Source organism: Etheostoma cragini, chromosome 23, assembly GCF_013103735.1.
Source record: "Etheostoma cragini isolate CJK2018 chromosome 23, CSU_Ecrag_1.0, whole genome shotgun sequence".
Classification (NCBI taxonomy): domain Eukaryota; kingdom Metazoa; phylum Chordata; class Actinopteri; order Perciformes; family Percidae; genus Etheostoma; species Etheostoma cragini.
The window spans coordinates 17,933,784-17,950,192 of record NC_048429.1 but is presented as its reverse complement, the minus strand read 5'-3'; the positions used below and the strand labels follow the sequence as shown (position 1 = coordinate 17,950,192).

The window sequence follows — 16,409 nt, the reverse complement described above, 5'->3', positions numbered from 1 at the left end:
TAAAAACACATTTCCTTGTAAGAACGTTTGGTGAATGAGCCCCAGTTAAATTATAAGTTTTCCAGTTTGAACCCTGTGTGCTCCTAATATATTGTATAATGATTATTGTTCAGTTATCTCTCAGTTAAATATACGTATCTCAAAGTATTTAAGTATGTTCTATACATAATCGTTTTTCCTGTTAAACTACATGGATGAGGTCCAATACTGATGTCAGGTGTGGACAGAGGTGTCCGTATACTTTTGATTATAGTGGATGGCAGTGGTTCCCAACCTCTTTGGTCTGAAAAGACAAACATACACACACACAAACACTGTACCCCTTCATCAATGTTCTAAATGTATAACACTCTTCACTATGTAAAAGTGGATGTTGTTGATTTTTTTTCTTGGTTTTTTTAGCTTTTTGACCAATTCTTTAATTCTTCAACTAATCATTTGAGCTGTTTAGTCATTACTTTTAGCTATTTATTTCTACCAATTGTTCATTACTTTTAGCTATACTTCTGTGTGTGCTTACTGACTACATGTAGTTTTCACACACTCGCAACATGCAGTGTTCAGGTGTTACAGTTCAAGTCATGTTAATATGTGGTTATATTATTCCAATCAAATAATTTCTATTTCTAGAACATCTGGCTCCGCCCCTGCATGTAATGCATCTGTCCTTTACTTACATTTGACCTACGAAGTGATATATTGGTAGACTTGACATGCATCTGTATGTGTGTACTTTTATCTGACACTTTGTGATGGGAGAAAAATACCCTACATATTTTGTCAAGGAAGTTTCAAAAACTCTGACAAATTTAGACCAATAGTGCTATGATTTCAAACTCTTTTTATTAAAACACCACATTTCAAACATATTCAGAGAATTCATATTTACAAATCAGCTGCTCTTCTCCCTTTCATAATCTTAGATTAACACATCTTTGTTTTTGATTCTATCAGCTTTAGAAATGTATGAAAGATGATCAGAAGTATTCTCTCTTCCACACTGGCAGCTCCTGAATATACACCTCATCTGGGTTTTCATCGGCTTTGAAAAAGTAAAAAAAAATTAAGATTAAATCAGGGAATTAGAATATCCTGTGTAATAATCGTAAATGAAATATAAGTGTTGATTCAATGACAGAGCAAAAGACACAGAAAATTTCATTGCAATTTCAGAAAGTCTTTAAAGGTTTGGATTAGAGGAATTAATTTGTCTATTTTGACTTGAAATTAGATCTTAATCTTTTATCAATAAAAATATAAATTAAATTAATCTTGAAGTACTAGAAAGATCCTTAAATTTGATGTGTATGAGGATGACGATGTGTAGGAATCCTGTGCTTCTTTCCCCTGTGCGTCTAAAAGTTTTGCTGACCAGAGAGACGGTCAGATGCTTTTCCGTACAAAACCATTAAAATGTCAAACATTGTGAGCATGAACATTCAAATGAGTTGGTCCAGGTTGAAAGAAAAATGAAGTTACCCTCACTACTATGTCTTCCGTCACTACTACAAACCAAACCTCAGCCCTTAAGTATGAGCTGCATACTGTATACTGCGTACTGTATGTCAAAGCTGCTGTGTGGCAGCTTACTGATGCGTCTCTCACCTGCCTCTCGGGCCTGCTGCAGGAAGTTGAGCAGGACAGTGGCCGCCTGGTCCACGCTCAGCTTCTCTGTGTTTCGACTGCGGGTCTCTGACAGGGAATAAACACCAAATTCTGCTTAATAATGGGTCATAGGTGATTTCAGTTCAAAGACATTTTTGGCGTGCTCTTGGGCAAACATTCTTATTAACTATCCCCATCCAATAAAGAAGGTCGACAAAGTATTTCCAAAACTACACAAACAATTTTGCTTAGTAACCTTAGTTTTACCTAAGTGTAATGTGTCGTAGACATCGCCTTCTTTTCGGTCCTCTGAGATGAATCTTCGTCCTTCTGGGGGAAAAAGAACAGAAAAAGAAGCATCCCGCACTCTGCAATGTAATGTTCAAACACATACTAAAGGACTTTATCTTTGTGTGGCTCGATCAATATGGAGCCCGGAGTGTTCTTAACCCTCCTGTTGTCCTGCGGTCAAATTTGACCCGTTTTCAACAAGTTTCTATATCAGAAATTTGGGATTCTTGCAACCAAATTGTCAAAAGAAATAACGTGGATGGTTCCATCCAACGCACTTCACAAGTAACACAAGAACATTGGAAAAAGTGACAAATGTGTCATTGCATGGCATTAACATAAAAAAAAAGTGGAGTGAAAAAACATTGGGAAAAAGCCCCAAACGTGTTAAAGAAGACTAATAATATGAATTTAAGTAAACATACACACATTATGCAGTATACGTTTATGCAAGACTGAAAAAATCCAGTATATTTCTTAAAATCAGTTCATTCTTTGCACAATAAAAGAGTTGTTTTTTACCTACTCTACAAAGTCCCGTGAACATAACTCTGCCTTGTTTGTCTTGATTGATGGACAAAGACTGGCAGTATGAAATAAAACAGACTTTAAAGAAGAAAAAAATCCTTTTCAATTAAAATGCCATGATGTATTTCAGTGTGTCTCTTGGTCTTTTTGTTCATTGTTGTATTTATTTATCTAATATTAAACACTTTGGGTCTCCATACAGACATGGGATCATGAAATAAACACATACGGGTGCCCTTGAGGTACAGCATAGCCTGCGGGGTCCAGTTTCTTCGTTGAAAAGAGCCCTTTAATGAAGAAACACGTTTGCATACATTTAAAGCCTCTCCTTTGTAAGCTTGCCCTTTCAGAAGTCTTTTTTTCAAATATTGAGTGAAAACCTCACAGTCTATATTGGAATAAAGAGAAATAAAACAGCTTTACCTTTGGTGCGCTCCACGACTGCGAGATAAATGAGGCCAGCAGTAAAAGGGTGAGTAGGCCTACATAAGTTAATGTGATTGTCCTCAAACCCTGTGGAAGATAAAGGCACATTGGAACAAACTTTTGAAATCATAATTTGTATTACAGCAACACAGAGAAAGATTCAATCCGTTACCCCAAATTAGTTTAGATTTTACTAAATTATTGCGTGGGGACCCGTTAACCATTAAGTAAGTAACCATTAAACCATTTGAGTTTTTACTAGGGCTGGGCAAGTTAACGCGTTATTATCGCGTTAACTATTAGTTAGCGCCCAAAACCTTTTTTATCGCGCGTTAACGCAGTTTTTCTTTTTTCTTTATTATTGTAAAAGTTTGTTGCTCACAGGCTTTGTCAATACTGCAAAGTTAAATTTTCTCTTATCACCGGAGCACTTCCAGTCTGAATTATCACCTTGACAGTTGATACCAGCAAATCATTCAACGAAACACACAGTGGCGGGAGGCATCGGCTACGGTAGATGGCCTACAGCGTGTGGGTAAGTAGAGATAAACAAAGGCAAGAGAAGCTAACAAATGCCATAGCAACTTGGAGAGCTACAGACTGTGGGCCCGTTAAGGTTGTGGAGGACATCGGTCTGAGAATTGCAACAATGACGGCAGGTGGAGGACATCGGTCTGAGAATTGCAACAATGACGGGAGGTATGAGATTCCCTTTAAGACGCACCATCCCAAGAAGAATACACGAGTTGTATGAAAACGAGAGGACTGCAAAAGCGACCACGTTACAACATGCACCCGGTGTTGCTTTTACTTAGGGACTAATGGACTCACTTGGGACTACTGGACTCACTGGGTAACCATAATTATCTCGGTGTTACAGTGCATTATATTGATGAAAAGTGGGCGTTGCATTCAAATGCTCTGACTGGGATGAAGACATTATGAGGGGAAACATTATAACATGCGCGGGACCCTTTATTGAAGTTACACAGCAGTGGAATGTGTCAAATAAAGTCACAGCAGTTGGCAAAGATAGTACGAATAGATACGAAATATGATCGCTGCTGCGAGCCTTCTGCCTTTTGATCATGTCCCCTGCTTTGCGCACGGTCTCAGGTCACAGTGTCTCTGCTTAACAGCGCGTTGGACAATGTCCCTCAGTGTCTCTGCTTAACAGCGCGTTTGACAGTGTCCTTGCGAAGTGCAGAAAAGTTGTGGGGCACTCTAAACACAGTCCAGTAAGTGCTGCAGTTAGAGCAACAACAGAAGAACGTGTACATAAGAAGGAGTCGCTCATCCAAGACGTTCTAACCAGGTGGAATTCAACTCTGGACATGATGAGTAGGCCTACATTGTTTAAGTTGAGATGTAGACTAAATATTTTATTTAACTGCTACTTTATAAACAAAATGCTGGTAAGTTTTTTCATATGGCAGAACATTTAAAATAAAATTGCACTATATACACTACTTTTGAATTCATTATTTCATTTTGCGATTAATCGTGAATAATCAGGGAATGCGATTAATCGCAATTAAAACTTTTAATCGCTGCCTAGCTCTAGTTTTTACACAAGGTGAAACTTAACAGGTCTAATGAAATTAAGGTAAAATAAATAAATCATGTTTATTTGTAGTCATTACTCAAAATCATTAGTTGACTTCATTTTTTTCAGGAGTCATGTCTAAAATAAGTATTTATTTACTTTGCTTTATTTACAAGCAAAGAAATATATAATACAAAACTAAACATTACTTAACACTACTTCAAATAATTTTCTCATATAAATAATGTTTGCGGTCCCTTCAGATTATTGTATTAAGTACATTTGTTTCAACAAACTGAAATTAAACGATGCATTTCAATGTTCCAATGCGTTTTATTTTTTATTAAACTTTGCAAAGAAGTTAAAACATGAACCATAATAAACGAGCAGGGAGACATTCCGAACAATTTAACCAAGCAATAAATTCATGGAGAAACTTTGAAACTAAAGGGCAAAATAGTGTATTACTTTTTTCCCATCAGCATTCAGATGATGCATTATATGCCAGAAGAATCTTGGGCTCCCATTTAGAATTTTTAGAATTCAATTAACACAGTGCTTTAATAGTATTAAATAGTATTTCCTCTTTTGCAGTCCCATCAATTGAAACCAAAACTTTTCTTGCATTGTACTCACTTTCATGGTGTCAGAGATCCTGTGAGCCCGGTGTCCAGCAGAAAGGAGGAGAAAGTAAAAGGTTCAGGATACTTGCCCTCTCCCTGTATTTATATCCTGTAGGGCGGTGAACCCTCTGTGCTCCGCTCTCCTTCATGATGCCAGCAGCAATAGGTCACGCCAATGTGTTGTTCGTTCGGGGGCGTTGAGAAGAGTGAATGAACGGAGCCATCGATTGATTCAGCTCCTTTCAATGAGAGCTATAGTGTACTGTAAATACTTCTGAATCAAAACAGCTGCCATAAGCACTTTCAGCTTCCCGGAGTAGTTTTTCAATTACACATGTTGTATCTTCAGCATTCGTTATTGACTAATGTGTATTAGTTCTTGCTGCCACCATTGATGTGAGGAGATGTATACCCCCTTCTGTGGGAATATTGATGTGTTTGCACCTTGCTCACTGGAGCAGAATTCAGCTAGATGAGAGCTGGGTTTTATGAATCAAAATGCCACACTTCCAATTATGAATGTAATTACCCAAAGCCTGAATGAGTGAAAGAGACTGGGGGCACTGAATTTTCCTGTCAATACAGTGATGTGAGAGATTCTACGGTGATACCATTAACTGTCAGGGCAGCCCCAAGACTTAAAGAAATGAGGTTGTGAATCCAAGACAGATATAGTTTATTAATTTATTATACTGTCATACTGCATTTCTTTACCAAAAACAACGTAGTGGTTGGGTAGCTTTGTTTCCATAGAATGCATTATGACAGAGAGAGAGACAAGACACAAGACAAAAAAGCATAGCCACAAGTGACACTGTAGTCACAAGAACATGCGTTCATTGAGTTTTATTGCTTCAGTTTGTTGAGGGCAGTTATGGCAAAGGGCACCAAGCTTACAGATCAGAGATCTTGATGGAAGTAAAATGAAGCCTGAGTTCAGAAGGTGGCTAGGGTTGTGTGCTATGGTGAGTGCTTTGTGTGAAGGCAGTGTCAGCGAGGGCTGGGAGGTTGGGAGCAGGGAAACCAATGATTTTAGATGCACTGGTAACGTATGCAGAACAGTAGAGGATTGGAATGTTCAAATATCTGGATGTTGCAACCGCAAATTTCTCTCTACTTCAAAAAACCTTTTCTTGCGTAACAGGTTTTACAAATGAGGCCGCAGGACTCTTCCTAGATTAGGCTGCTTGGCCAACTTGAGTAACCAGGGAAGAAGAGCCTCGGTCAGACAGGTGACAAACAATCAAACGGTCATCCTAAGAGCTTTGAAAGTCCTCTGCCCATTCTCACTGCTAGCACGTCAAAATGTGATGCTTGGCATTTATTACTTACACAAAAACTGTCCTTGTCAAGGCCTTCAACGTCATTTAGATGTGCTTGGGGTTACCAAAAGAAGAACTGGACACATTTCTTGGGTGAAAATCCTGTGTTGTTTGATCCATCCACCACTCAACCTGCCCCCTTTTGGTCTTTTATACTAGCAGCTAGCGTTGTCACCTTAAAAGTCAGAGCTGTTGCTATACCTGGTGCATTCCAAACAAACGCTAGTGAGATTTTTTTCGTCAGTACATGACGCTGAGAGCCATTACTCCGTATTTTACAAGTTGGGAGAGAATACAGGTTGCCTCTGCAGAGACTGGAGAACCTGCCGGAGGAATAACCATCTCTGCAGCACTATCAATCAATTGAGTAAAAGGCATATGACAGCCTGGGAGGACTTCATCACAAGCACTTAATTACATTTTATAAGACACACCTTTCTTTTCCTTGCACTAGAAAGGTTGCTACTTACCATGAAATAAGTTAACTTTGCCAATATGACTAAATGTTTCCAGTGAAAGATGTTTAAAGTGTCTGCTAGTAGTGTACAATTAAGTGAAACCAATGACTGCTTCTTGCAAGACAGGAAGTCCAAAAACCTGATGATGCAGCTTAGGAAAGCAGTTAAAAATACCTGGCAACACCAGCATTTAAAAAAGATAATAGTTTGAGAGAAACCCACTTGCATGCAACCCAGCTCTGGTGGGGTGTAACCTGGTTCCCGACTGGCTAGCATGTTAGGTTATCAGCTACAGTATTTTACTAGCTAGCAGGGTGCAACATTGTCTTTTTTTGTCCACCAGCCAAATGGCTAGTGAATGTTCAAATTTTACCAGGCACTCATTAGATTACCTTTTTGTTTGGTTGGTGAGTGAAGCAAAGCTACCAGCCACATGCCCATTTTACCGTTATCTGGCTGGTGGTTGGTGCTAATTTTGTACTTGTGCTACCTAGTCTTATGAGTAGGCACTACAGCATCATGCTTCTAGCACCAAATTGATTAACTTCACCATCCACGTGTCATCATGAATTAGGTGTTGCCACTTTCTGGTGTGACCAGACTTTAATAGTAGTAGTAATAATAATAATAACAATAGTAACAAATACTAGTATGATCCAATAACACCATACAGTACATGAATTAAAGCACAGATCTTTAAAAAAATAATTTATACAGAAGTACTCATTAGCCAACCGTAAAACAGAAATGACATGTAACAAAGGGAAAATAGTACAACCGCCACACTTGCTATTTAAACAGCTGCGGGACAAAAATAAACAAAGTGTCACAGAATCTCTGTAACAAATTGCTGGACTTAAAAGCTTTTGTCCAAATTAAGTCAAAGCACAGGCACAGAAATGTGGCAACATGGAAAGCTGTTGATCCGCTTCTCAGCCTTGTGGAGGGTCAGTGGTTTTGGCTTTTTGTTCCACAGAGTAAGAAAGTCACGCAGACGGAGTCAAAGGTGCTTTGAGGGGGTCTTCCATCCTCCATTTTCATGCCAGATGCACTTAACGGTGAAGGATATATAGCATTAGGAACATTTATTGTAGTGACCTTAGTAACTTCACCTTTTAGTAACAGACTAGTGGTACGTTGCTCTCTCTGATGCACCCTTGATTGGTAGCACTGACCAGTGAAATTGCAGACAAACAGAAAGCAGTCTTGCTTCTGAATGCACGTGTAGGAATCTGAATGTATAACCTTAGCTGTTTTAAATCAGCCTGATGGGAGATTGCGTTGCTTTAAAAAACCTGCTGTCCTCAAACAGCCTTCTCTGGGTACAAAAAGTCACCGTTATACCATGGTGTTGCTCTCGCCCAGTTTGTCCACATACTGGAAGAAAAAAAAGAAAAAGGACGTGTTAAGTGTCTGGTTGCTTTTCAGCATAATCTGACACACAAAGCTGTGAGCTTTCAATGATATGCAAAGTGATAGAATGGATTAAATCGATGCCTGGAAGACAATGTTGCCCGCTGTCCTGAAGCATTTTTAAATGGGAGGCATGCATGACTAAAGAGAACACACCACAGGTTAACAGGACAAACACGATTACTCCGTCATTTTGGTTCACTCTAGGTCTATTTTTGGGGGATTCAGTCTGAACAGAAAGTTACACACTCACATCCTGTTATGTCTGATTTAAGAAAATGTTATAAGACCCATATACCAGCTTGTACTCAGTCTTTAGCTGTTTTTCTTATTACAGTGTAGCTGTCAAAATGCTCTACATGCGATCTGTTGCTGATGTTAATGACCAACAGACTGAAAAGGATTTTTAATCTGAACGTGTGTTCTGTTAAATTAGCTTACAAAAAAGTCAAATATAAAAACAGATTTAATGTTAACATCAAATGTTGTTAAGTTGATTCTGAATCAAACAGCTGAGAGCCAGGCGTTGAAAATAGTTTTGTTTAAATAAATAGTTATAGATAATGAAAATATGAACCCTACATTTGCCAAAATACACCTGTTTATTATTTTTGAAAGTGGGATACAATGCAATTCATTTCCAGTTTGATTTGTTTGTACAAAAAAAGCTCGATGCTATTTAAGTGAGAGAAGATTCTGTTCCCTGGTGCAGATAAAATAATTTCAATCAATATTGTCAATATTTTACTATAAACATAAATATGAATTTTCTATTAAAGATAGATGTATGTGTATCCTGTCAATTACAACTCTTAGAGGAAAAACAGAAAATTGGAATCGGCAGGTCAGACTTTCAAAAAATATTGAAATCAGTATGGGCCGAGAAAATCTGCAATCGTGTTGAAAGTACTATTAAATTAATTACTTGAACTTCAAAGTTGCCTTTGAATCTTGTTTCACCTGCGGTGTGTGCTTTTAAAGCCAGATGAATAAATTAAGATAAGAAAATATTTAAAAGGGTTACCAGCTTGCATATGCATATGCTTTCTCTTCCATGATGAGATACTGTGAATATTGTAAAGCGATTGTGTTAGCATGCGAGGGAAAATCGGCAGTGACTGACCACAACTGCTGATTGTCCTCAGAGCCTTACGAAGGCTTCAATATTTAAAAAAACAAAGACAGAGAGACATTCACCTCAAAACGGAGTTTCGCACACAACAGCATGGAGCATGATGTCAAGCCACAAAACTCACTATGTGCTACAACAGTGACAATCTCCATGTGTCTAACAGACTGGAGATAAAGCACAGATGACCCACTTAATTTCCAGACTACTTTGTTGTTATTTAAATACTCAGATTTTGACTCCTTTGAATGATGCTCTTACTACATTTAAAGGCAATAAACCAGAAAAACTCACAACATTGTTCTATTAAACTAGCAGTAATGTGAAGTAGCTGAAGATGTAGGTCATCGAGGACACTTTGGATAATCTATTATAGTTGTTGGTGTTTAAACTGAGTTATTAATAAACAAGAAAAAGCCATGCTGTGTGTAAACAAAGCAGAGCTGCAGGACTGCTGCAGAACTGGCTAATACATACTGAACTGATGAAGGGCAGGTTTAGAATGGAGCCGAGGACCGGTATTCTTCTGATAAAGCCCACGACAACTGGAAAGAAACCCCTGGATGTGATGAGAGGGATAGAGAGAGCAATGGGGGGAGACAGAGACAGACAAGTTAGTCAGAGTCCTAATACAGATTTTCTGCAGGTTTCACCTAATCAAATTTAAGACTTTTTAAGACCATTATGAACTTAATTTAAGACCTTTATAACCGCTTACCTTGCACTTTCCCAATGCTGAAAAATAAAATCCATTGTATGTCTGTGTTACAATCTAAAAAAAACACTTGCATCAATAACACAAAAGCGGATTGGCTGCAATATAAGTCACTTGTTGGTCTCATTTATATAGCTTATTTGTATACATTTATAACCTAAAGCAAGTTGATCTACTCCCTAACCCCTACTCCATAATACCTAGCAATCTCTTAACCTATGGAACTTGGTTACCAGTTCCCTTCTATCTGACTGCCTACAAAGCAGGTCAGGGTAATTCATACCTTTTTATATAATAACCAAAAACAACTAAAATAAACATTCCTATACACAAGAAACCCCTCTACTACAGGAAATGCTTAGGCCGGCCCCTCCCCAAACAAGCATGGTGGAACTGAACAAAGGAACAAACAATTGTGAGTATCAACACAGGGAAACCTTTAAACCATGTTTAAACCTGCAACCTAATAAATTGGAACTAAACCAACAATAACTGTGTGTCTACTTACTATAACTAATGACCTGTAAGGGACGAGTGGTGAGCAAACCCACTTCGTCACAGTATGAGTTTGTCCCTGAGGCTTATCGTCAGAAGTTTAGAAGCTGGGAAATGGGCAATACACAAACTAATGTTGAATATGCTCGTGACCTGTTGTCCTACTTTAATCGCTGGTGCTCCGCTGCTAAGGTTAACACGTTTGAGGGTCTGTGTGAATTGATTGTGTTGGAGCAGTTTAAGAATTCTATTCCTCAGCAAGTTGCCACTTATGTGAGTGAGCAGAAGGCAACCACGGTTCTTAAAGCGGCTGAGTTGGCGGATGATTTCTGTTTGACTCAGAAAAGGACGTTTTGGGGATGTGTGTTTTGGGGGTGACGTCAGACGTAGGAGTGGTTACAGCGGCAAGTAAACCAGTTCTCGCTATGGCACTTCCTTGATGTCTGGTCCCTCACAGGTGCTTAAACCTTTACGTAGTAGAGATGAGAGTGGCAAGGTGTGTCATTATTGTCATGACACTGGCCACTGGAAAGATAACTGTCCTGTTTTGAGGCCTAGAGGTAGAGGCAAATCTTTTACACAGTCACCTGCTCCTGCCTTGGCTTGCTCTGTTGTGTCAGAACTAAAACCCGTATGTGTTGATCTGGATTGTGGCTCTGGGTTTGATCCGTTTATTGCTGATGCAGTGGTGTCTTTGGTTGGTTAGCGGGAGCACGTGCCAATAAAGATTTTACGTGATACAGGCGCTCACCACTCATTCATTGTTCAATCTGTGTTGCCGTTTTCATCTGCTACAGAAACGGGGGATTTCTTTTTGATGCAGGGGATGGGGATGGATTTGATACCTGTGCCGCGGCATAATATGAGGTTAGAGTGCTCTTTAGTGAATGGTGTTGTGACTGTTGGCGTGGGTCCTGCACTGCCTATTGACGGTGTACTGATGATTTTGGGGAACGATATGGCTGGTGGTGCAGTGTGGGCCGATGGGCCGCCTTCTCCTGTGGTCGTTGCTAAACCGCTGGCATTCAATGATTGGAGTCAAAATGGTCTGAGTTGTCCGGGGATGTTCCCGGCCGGTGCCGTAACGCGTGCACAGAGCCGGGTGGCGACTCCGGGTGTGCCTGAATCACGTGTTGATGTGGTGTGTGGGTTTTCTCTTCCTACTCTTCCTCCGTCTGTTTCTCGGGATGACTGGGTGAAGTGCCAGCAGAATGATCAGTCTTTGTCCAGTTTATTGAGTGGTGTCCTCTCTGGGAGTGAGATGGAAAATGTTCCTCATGGTTATTTTCTTCAGGACGGGTTGCTGGTGCGGAAATGGGTGCCATGCCATGGTGATGTTGTTGGTGAGCCAGTGTTTCAGATCGTTGTGCCTGAGGATTTTCGTTCTCTGGTGTTGAAACTTGCTCATGATGAGAGTCAGGGGGCGCTCAAACGTTTTCATCGCACCTTGAAGTCACTGCTGCGTGCCTATTGCGCCGAGATCGGGAGAGATTGGGAAGAGGGACTGCCCTGGTTGATGTTATCAGCCAGAGAGGTAGTACAGGAAAGCACTGGATTTAGTCCAAACAAGCTTGTTTTTGGCCACACGGTGCGCGGGCCTTTAGCTGTTTTTCGAGATGGTCTGGTGGAAGGAGATCCACCGATGAAGTTAACTGATTATGTTAATGGTTTTCGTCATCGCCTCTATGTTGCTGTTGAGAGAGCCTGTGAGAACTTGGAGGTGGCTCAGTCAAAAATGAAATTGCTTTGACCGTAAAGCTGTGCGTCGTGAGTTTAGTCCTGGGGACCAGGTTTTGATGCTGTCTCCTGTTGTTGGGTCGCCGTTCCAGGCTAGATATGCAGGCCTGTATACAGTGAGGCAGAAAGTCTCTGCTCAGAATTATGTGATCGCCACTCCTAAGCGAAGAAAGGCGTCCCGGCTCTGTCACGTGAATTTGTTGAAGCCATATTATAGTTGTGTTTTTTTCTGTTTTACCGGAGTCCAGTTTTGATAGGGTTAGTGCCAGTCCCTCTCTCACTGTTTCGGTGTCCTCAGGTTTGGTGGTTCCTGATGGGAAAGTTGATGGGGGTGCTGATGTCAGGGAACCTGATGACCCGGTGATGTGTGGTATAGAGGATGGATACCCGACCCGAGCCCGACGGGACCCGACGGGACCCGACGGTACCCGACGGGCCGGGCGGGGTTCGAACAGATTTTTAGAAAGGATGCTCGGGTTCGGGTCGGGCTCGGTCACATCAGCGCGGTAAGGCATTGAACATTTTGAATTTAAAACAGCTTATTATGTAGGGAACCAATGGGCCTGTTTCACCTGATGCAAATATTCGTTTTTGGATTAAAATAAATGTCAAATATTACCCTAACATCCGTCTCCCTGTGTGCGGAAATTTGTTAAACTAGCTGTGACAACGAAAGACGTGCGTATTAAGCTACATGTGGCAGCGCAACGATGGAAGATGTTAAAAAGAAGTTGGCCGCAGGAGATTTTAAAACTATTGAAAACGAAGGAAAGTCAGCTGTGTGGAAGTATTTCTACATAGTTGTCAAGGCCGATAGTGATGAACCTGTTGGTTATGTTCAATGTAAGGTTTGCGGAGTTCTCATGACATATGATAACAAGAGGACCGGGAATTCCGCCCTGCAGCGTCACGTGGATAGGTTGTAAGTCACCTGGGCTACTGCAGCCGAGCATCACTGCCTTTACTAGTACCTCAAGAAAAATCCCTCAGCAAGCCAAACAAAAACTGACTGAAAAATGCGTTGAGTACTGCTGTAAAGACATAAGGCCATTTTGTTCCATCAAAGGAAGGGGTTTCATTGAGTTGGCCCAGCAGCTTATTAACGTTGGTGCTACATATGGTTCAGTGGCAGCGCAGGACGTACTGCCTGACCCCACCACTGTGTCAAAACAGTGCCGTGAGCTGCCAACAGAGAAACGCACAAAGCTGGTTGACCAGATAAATGGCATTCTGACTGAGGTGAATTACATCGGAATGACAATGGATATCTGGACGGAGAATTATCACAAATTAAGTTACATGACCATCACTTGCCATTTTGTGACACGAACATTTAAAATGATAAGCACCGTATTGACAACAGCCGCATTCCCACTGGAAGAGTCTAAGACAGTGGAGAATATTAGGAGAGAAATCATCAGACTTCTAACGGAGTATGGCCTGGAAATGAGTCTGCTGAATAAAGTGGTGTGGGTGACAGACCAAGGCTCAAACATCATCGGTGCCCTCAGACCATATTGAAGACTAGATTGCCAGGATCACATTTATAATACGGTGATGCGACACGCCCTGGACCCCACACAACTGACCCAAGATGCCCCGAATGTTGCAGAGACTCTGCAAGCTACGAAGGCACTGGTCAAGTATGTCAAAAAGACGGACATGGCAGCTTTGCTGTCAAAAACAGTCATCCAAATGGCAGTCACAAGGTTTAGCACGGTATATCTGACCTTAAATTCTGTCCGCTCGGTTTATCAAGAACTACGCGAAAAACTAGATGAGCGTGCAGAGGGCTGGCGGATCGATGCCATATCTCCAGATGTCCTTGACTTTCTTGTCGAGTTCCTGCAACCATTTTATGATGCCCAGCGTGAACTTGAAGGGGACCAGTACCCAACCATAAACCTGGTGTTTCTGTGGTTTGAGCAACTGAAGTGTCACTGCAACAGAAAGACAACTGACAGCCCCTATGAAGCCATCATCCGCAAGCGGCATCTCAGTTGGATTTTGCGTAAAGTGGAGATCCAAGAACTCCAAACAATTTCAACTTTCCTTTGGCCTAAATATAGCCAGCTCCGAATGTTGTCCTCTTCAGAGAGAGACAACCTTCACCTGGAGGTTTGGAGACAGCTCAGTGACCTCCATACTGAGGAGGCCGCCACTGAAGGACCTGCGCCCAAGAAAGCTGCAGTTGACTTTGAGGAGTGGGAAAATGTACCTCTGGCAGATGCCACGGACGAAGTCGAGATGTACTCAACTCATAATCACGCAATGCAGGACGACAACTACCCAAAGCTTAGTGTCCTTGCCCGCGGCATCCTTGCCATTCCACCCAGCAGGAGTAGCAGTGAGCGCAACTTCCGCGCTGCTGGCAGGGCCATCGAGCAGAGGAGGACAGCCTTGAAGCCATCCACCGTTGATGCAATCCTTTTTCTGCATAAGAACATGGATTAGCCTAAACTTTGATGAATGGATTATGCAAATAGATCCCATGTTGCAGTTTAGTCTATACAGTTTGAGGAAAATGGTAAGAGTGATTTTCATGTCAATAAGCTCCATTTGTGATACATTAATGTTATCGCTGGGGATAATCGTGTTGATTTAAATTAATTTAAAGATTCAGAACCTGTTGTGTTATTTTTTGGATTTTGTTAGCTTTGCCCCTTTTTGATAGGGCTATGTTAATTGAATTTCAATTGGCTATGATTGGGCCTCTTGTGCGCGCCTGTGTTAATGGCGCTTGTTGCCCCCTGTGCATTGATGCGCTCATCTGTTGACATTTCCGAATGCCTTCCTACAATTGCTTAATAAAAGCGGGCTTTCCACACAAACAAACAAACATGTGTCATTAGTATGAGAAACAAATGCGATTTTAACTGTGTCGGGCTAGGGTCGGGCTCGGACATAAATATCTTAATGCCTGTCGGGCTCGGGTCGGGTTCGGTTACTGCTCTGTTGGACGCGGGCCGGGCTCGGACAGAAAGTCCGGCCCGATCCGCACTCTAGTGTGGTAGACTTAAAAACTTGGAGACTTTACAGAACTTGGAGAGCTTGTTTGTGCATTTGCCTAAGTCACATAGTACTGTATTCGAGGGGATCATTCAAGATTATCCAGCTCTGTTTGGTGACGTTCCATCGCGTACACACTGGATAGAACATGATATTGATGTCGAGAATACGTGTCTCACGGTGTCTCACGGTCAACCTGGCAAAGTGTGAGTTTGCCAGGGCAACAGTGACAAATACATCGGGCGAGTGGTTGGGCAGGGGCAGGATAACCCGTGGACGCCAAAGTCCATTCTGTCTTGCAGTTTCCTGTTCCAGCAACTAAAAGAGATCTGATGCGTTTTTGGGGCTTGGTGGGGTTCTACCGTGGGTTTTGTAAAAACTTTTCTACTGTGGTTGCGCCCTTGACGGACCTGTTGAAAGGTAGCACAAAATTTTTGTGGTCTCCTTGTTGTTAGAGTACATTTAATAATGGCTCTGTTGTGTTCTGCTCCGGTCCTGGCTGCACCGCGTCTGGATGAGTCCTTCAAGCTCCAGGTGGATGCTAATCAGGTGGGTGCTTGCGGTGTGTTGTTGCAGGAGCACGAAGGAATAGATCAACTCGTCTGCTACTTCTCAAGGAAGTTTAGTTCTTGTCAAATGAATTATTCAACAATAGAGAAAGAAGCGTCAGCTTTCATTTGGGCACTTCAACATTTTGAAGTTTATGTCAGTTGTGGGAGTGGTCAGGTGGTAGTGTACACTGACCACAACCCCCTGACTTTTCTTAGTTCGTTGCGGTGTGAAAATCAGCGTCTTGTGCGGTGGTCTTTGTTTTTACAAGCCCACAGTTTAGATATCCGGCACATTAGAGGCAGTGATAACGTGATGGCGGATGCTTTGTCACATGCCCCTGTTGATTAAAATCAAAGGTTACCCTGTCTGGTTTTTTGTCTGATGTCTTTGCTCCTGTTCTTTTAATATGCTCCCTTTGCAGGTGCCAGGTTCCTGTGGTGGGGTGTGGAGTTGGTAAAAACAAACAGATTATTTTTTTTATTTTTTTTGTAATATGTGTTAATGGGTTGGATGATTTGTTGAGCCTTTTTCGGGGACCCCATCTTATGGGGGGGGGGGGG

At 41.4% G+C, this 16,409-nt stretch overlaps 3 protein-coding genes across 4 annotated transcripts in view; 1 reads left to right on the top strand and 2 right to left on the bottom strand.

Annotated features, from left to right (window-relative positions):
* Positions 1-8,381, top strand: part of gys2 (glycogen synthase 2) — a 48,961-nt gene extending 40,580 nt beyond the window's left edge. Inside the window, exons 17-18 of the mRNA XM_034863187.1 lie at positions 5,706-5,711; positions 8,369-8,381. The gene's annotated coding sequence lies outside the window, so the exon portion shown is untranslated. The remainder of the gene's footprint in view (positions 1-5,705; positions 5,712-8,368) is intronic.
* spx (spexin hormone) lies at positions 855-5,661 on the bottom strand. Its single transcript, XM_034863215.1, has 6 exons — positions 5,033-5,661; positions 2,848-2,937; positions 2,654-2,711; positions 1,873-1,935; positions 1,606-1,692; positions 855-1,042 (listed from the first exon to the last, which is right to left on the bottom strand). The coding sequence occupies exons 1-6, from the start codon at positions 5,036-5,038 to the stop codon at positions 978-980; spliced, it is 369 nt and encodes a 122-aa protein (XP_034719106.1). The 5' UTR covers positions 5,039-5,661; the 3' UTR covers positions 855-977.
* The window catches only part of golt1ba (golgi transport 1Ba), a 15,801-nt gene continuing 6,590 nt past the window's right edge, over positions 7,199-16,409 (bottom strand). The window contains exons 4-6 of one of the 2 annotated variants that reach the window (XM_034863214.1): positions 9,819-9,900; positions 9,336-9,370; positions 7,199-8,176 (exon numbers count right to left, since the gene is read on the bottom strand). In XM_034863214.1, the coding sequence (XP_034719105.1) occupies positions 9,362-9,370; positions 9,819-9,900 (91 nt within the window). In that variant the 3' untranslated portion in view covers positions 7,199-8,176; positions 9,336-9,361. The remainder of the gene's footprint in view (positions 8,177-9,335; positions 9,371-9,818; positions 9,901-16,409) is intronic. The other variant, XM_034863213.1, reaches the window with a different exon arrangement.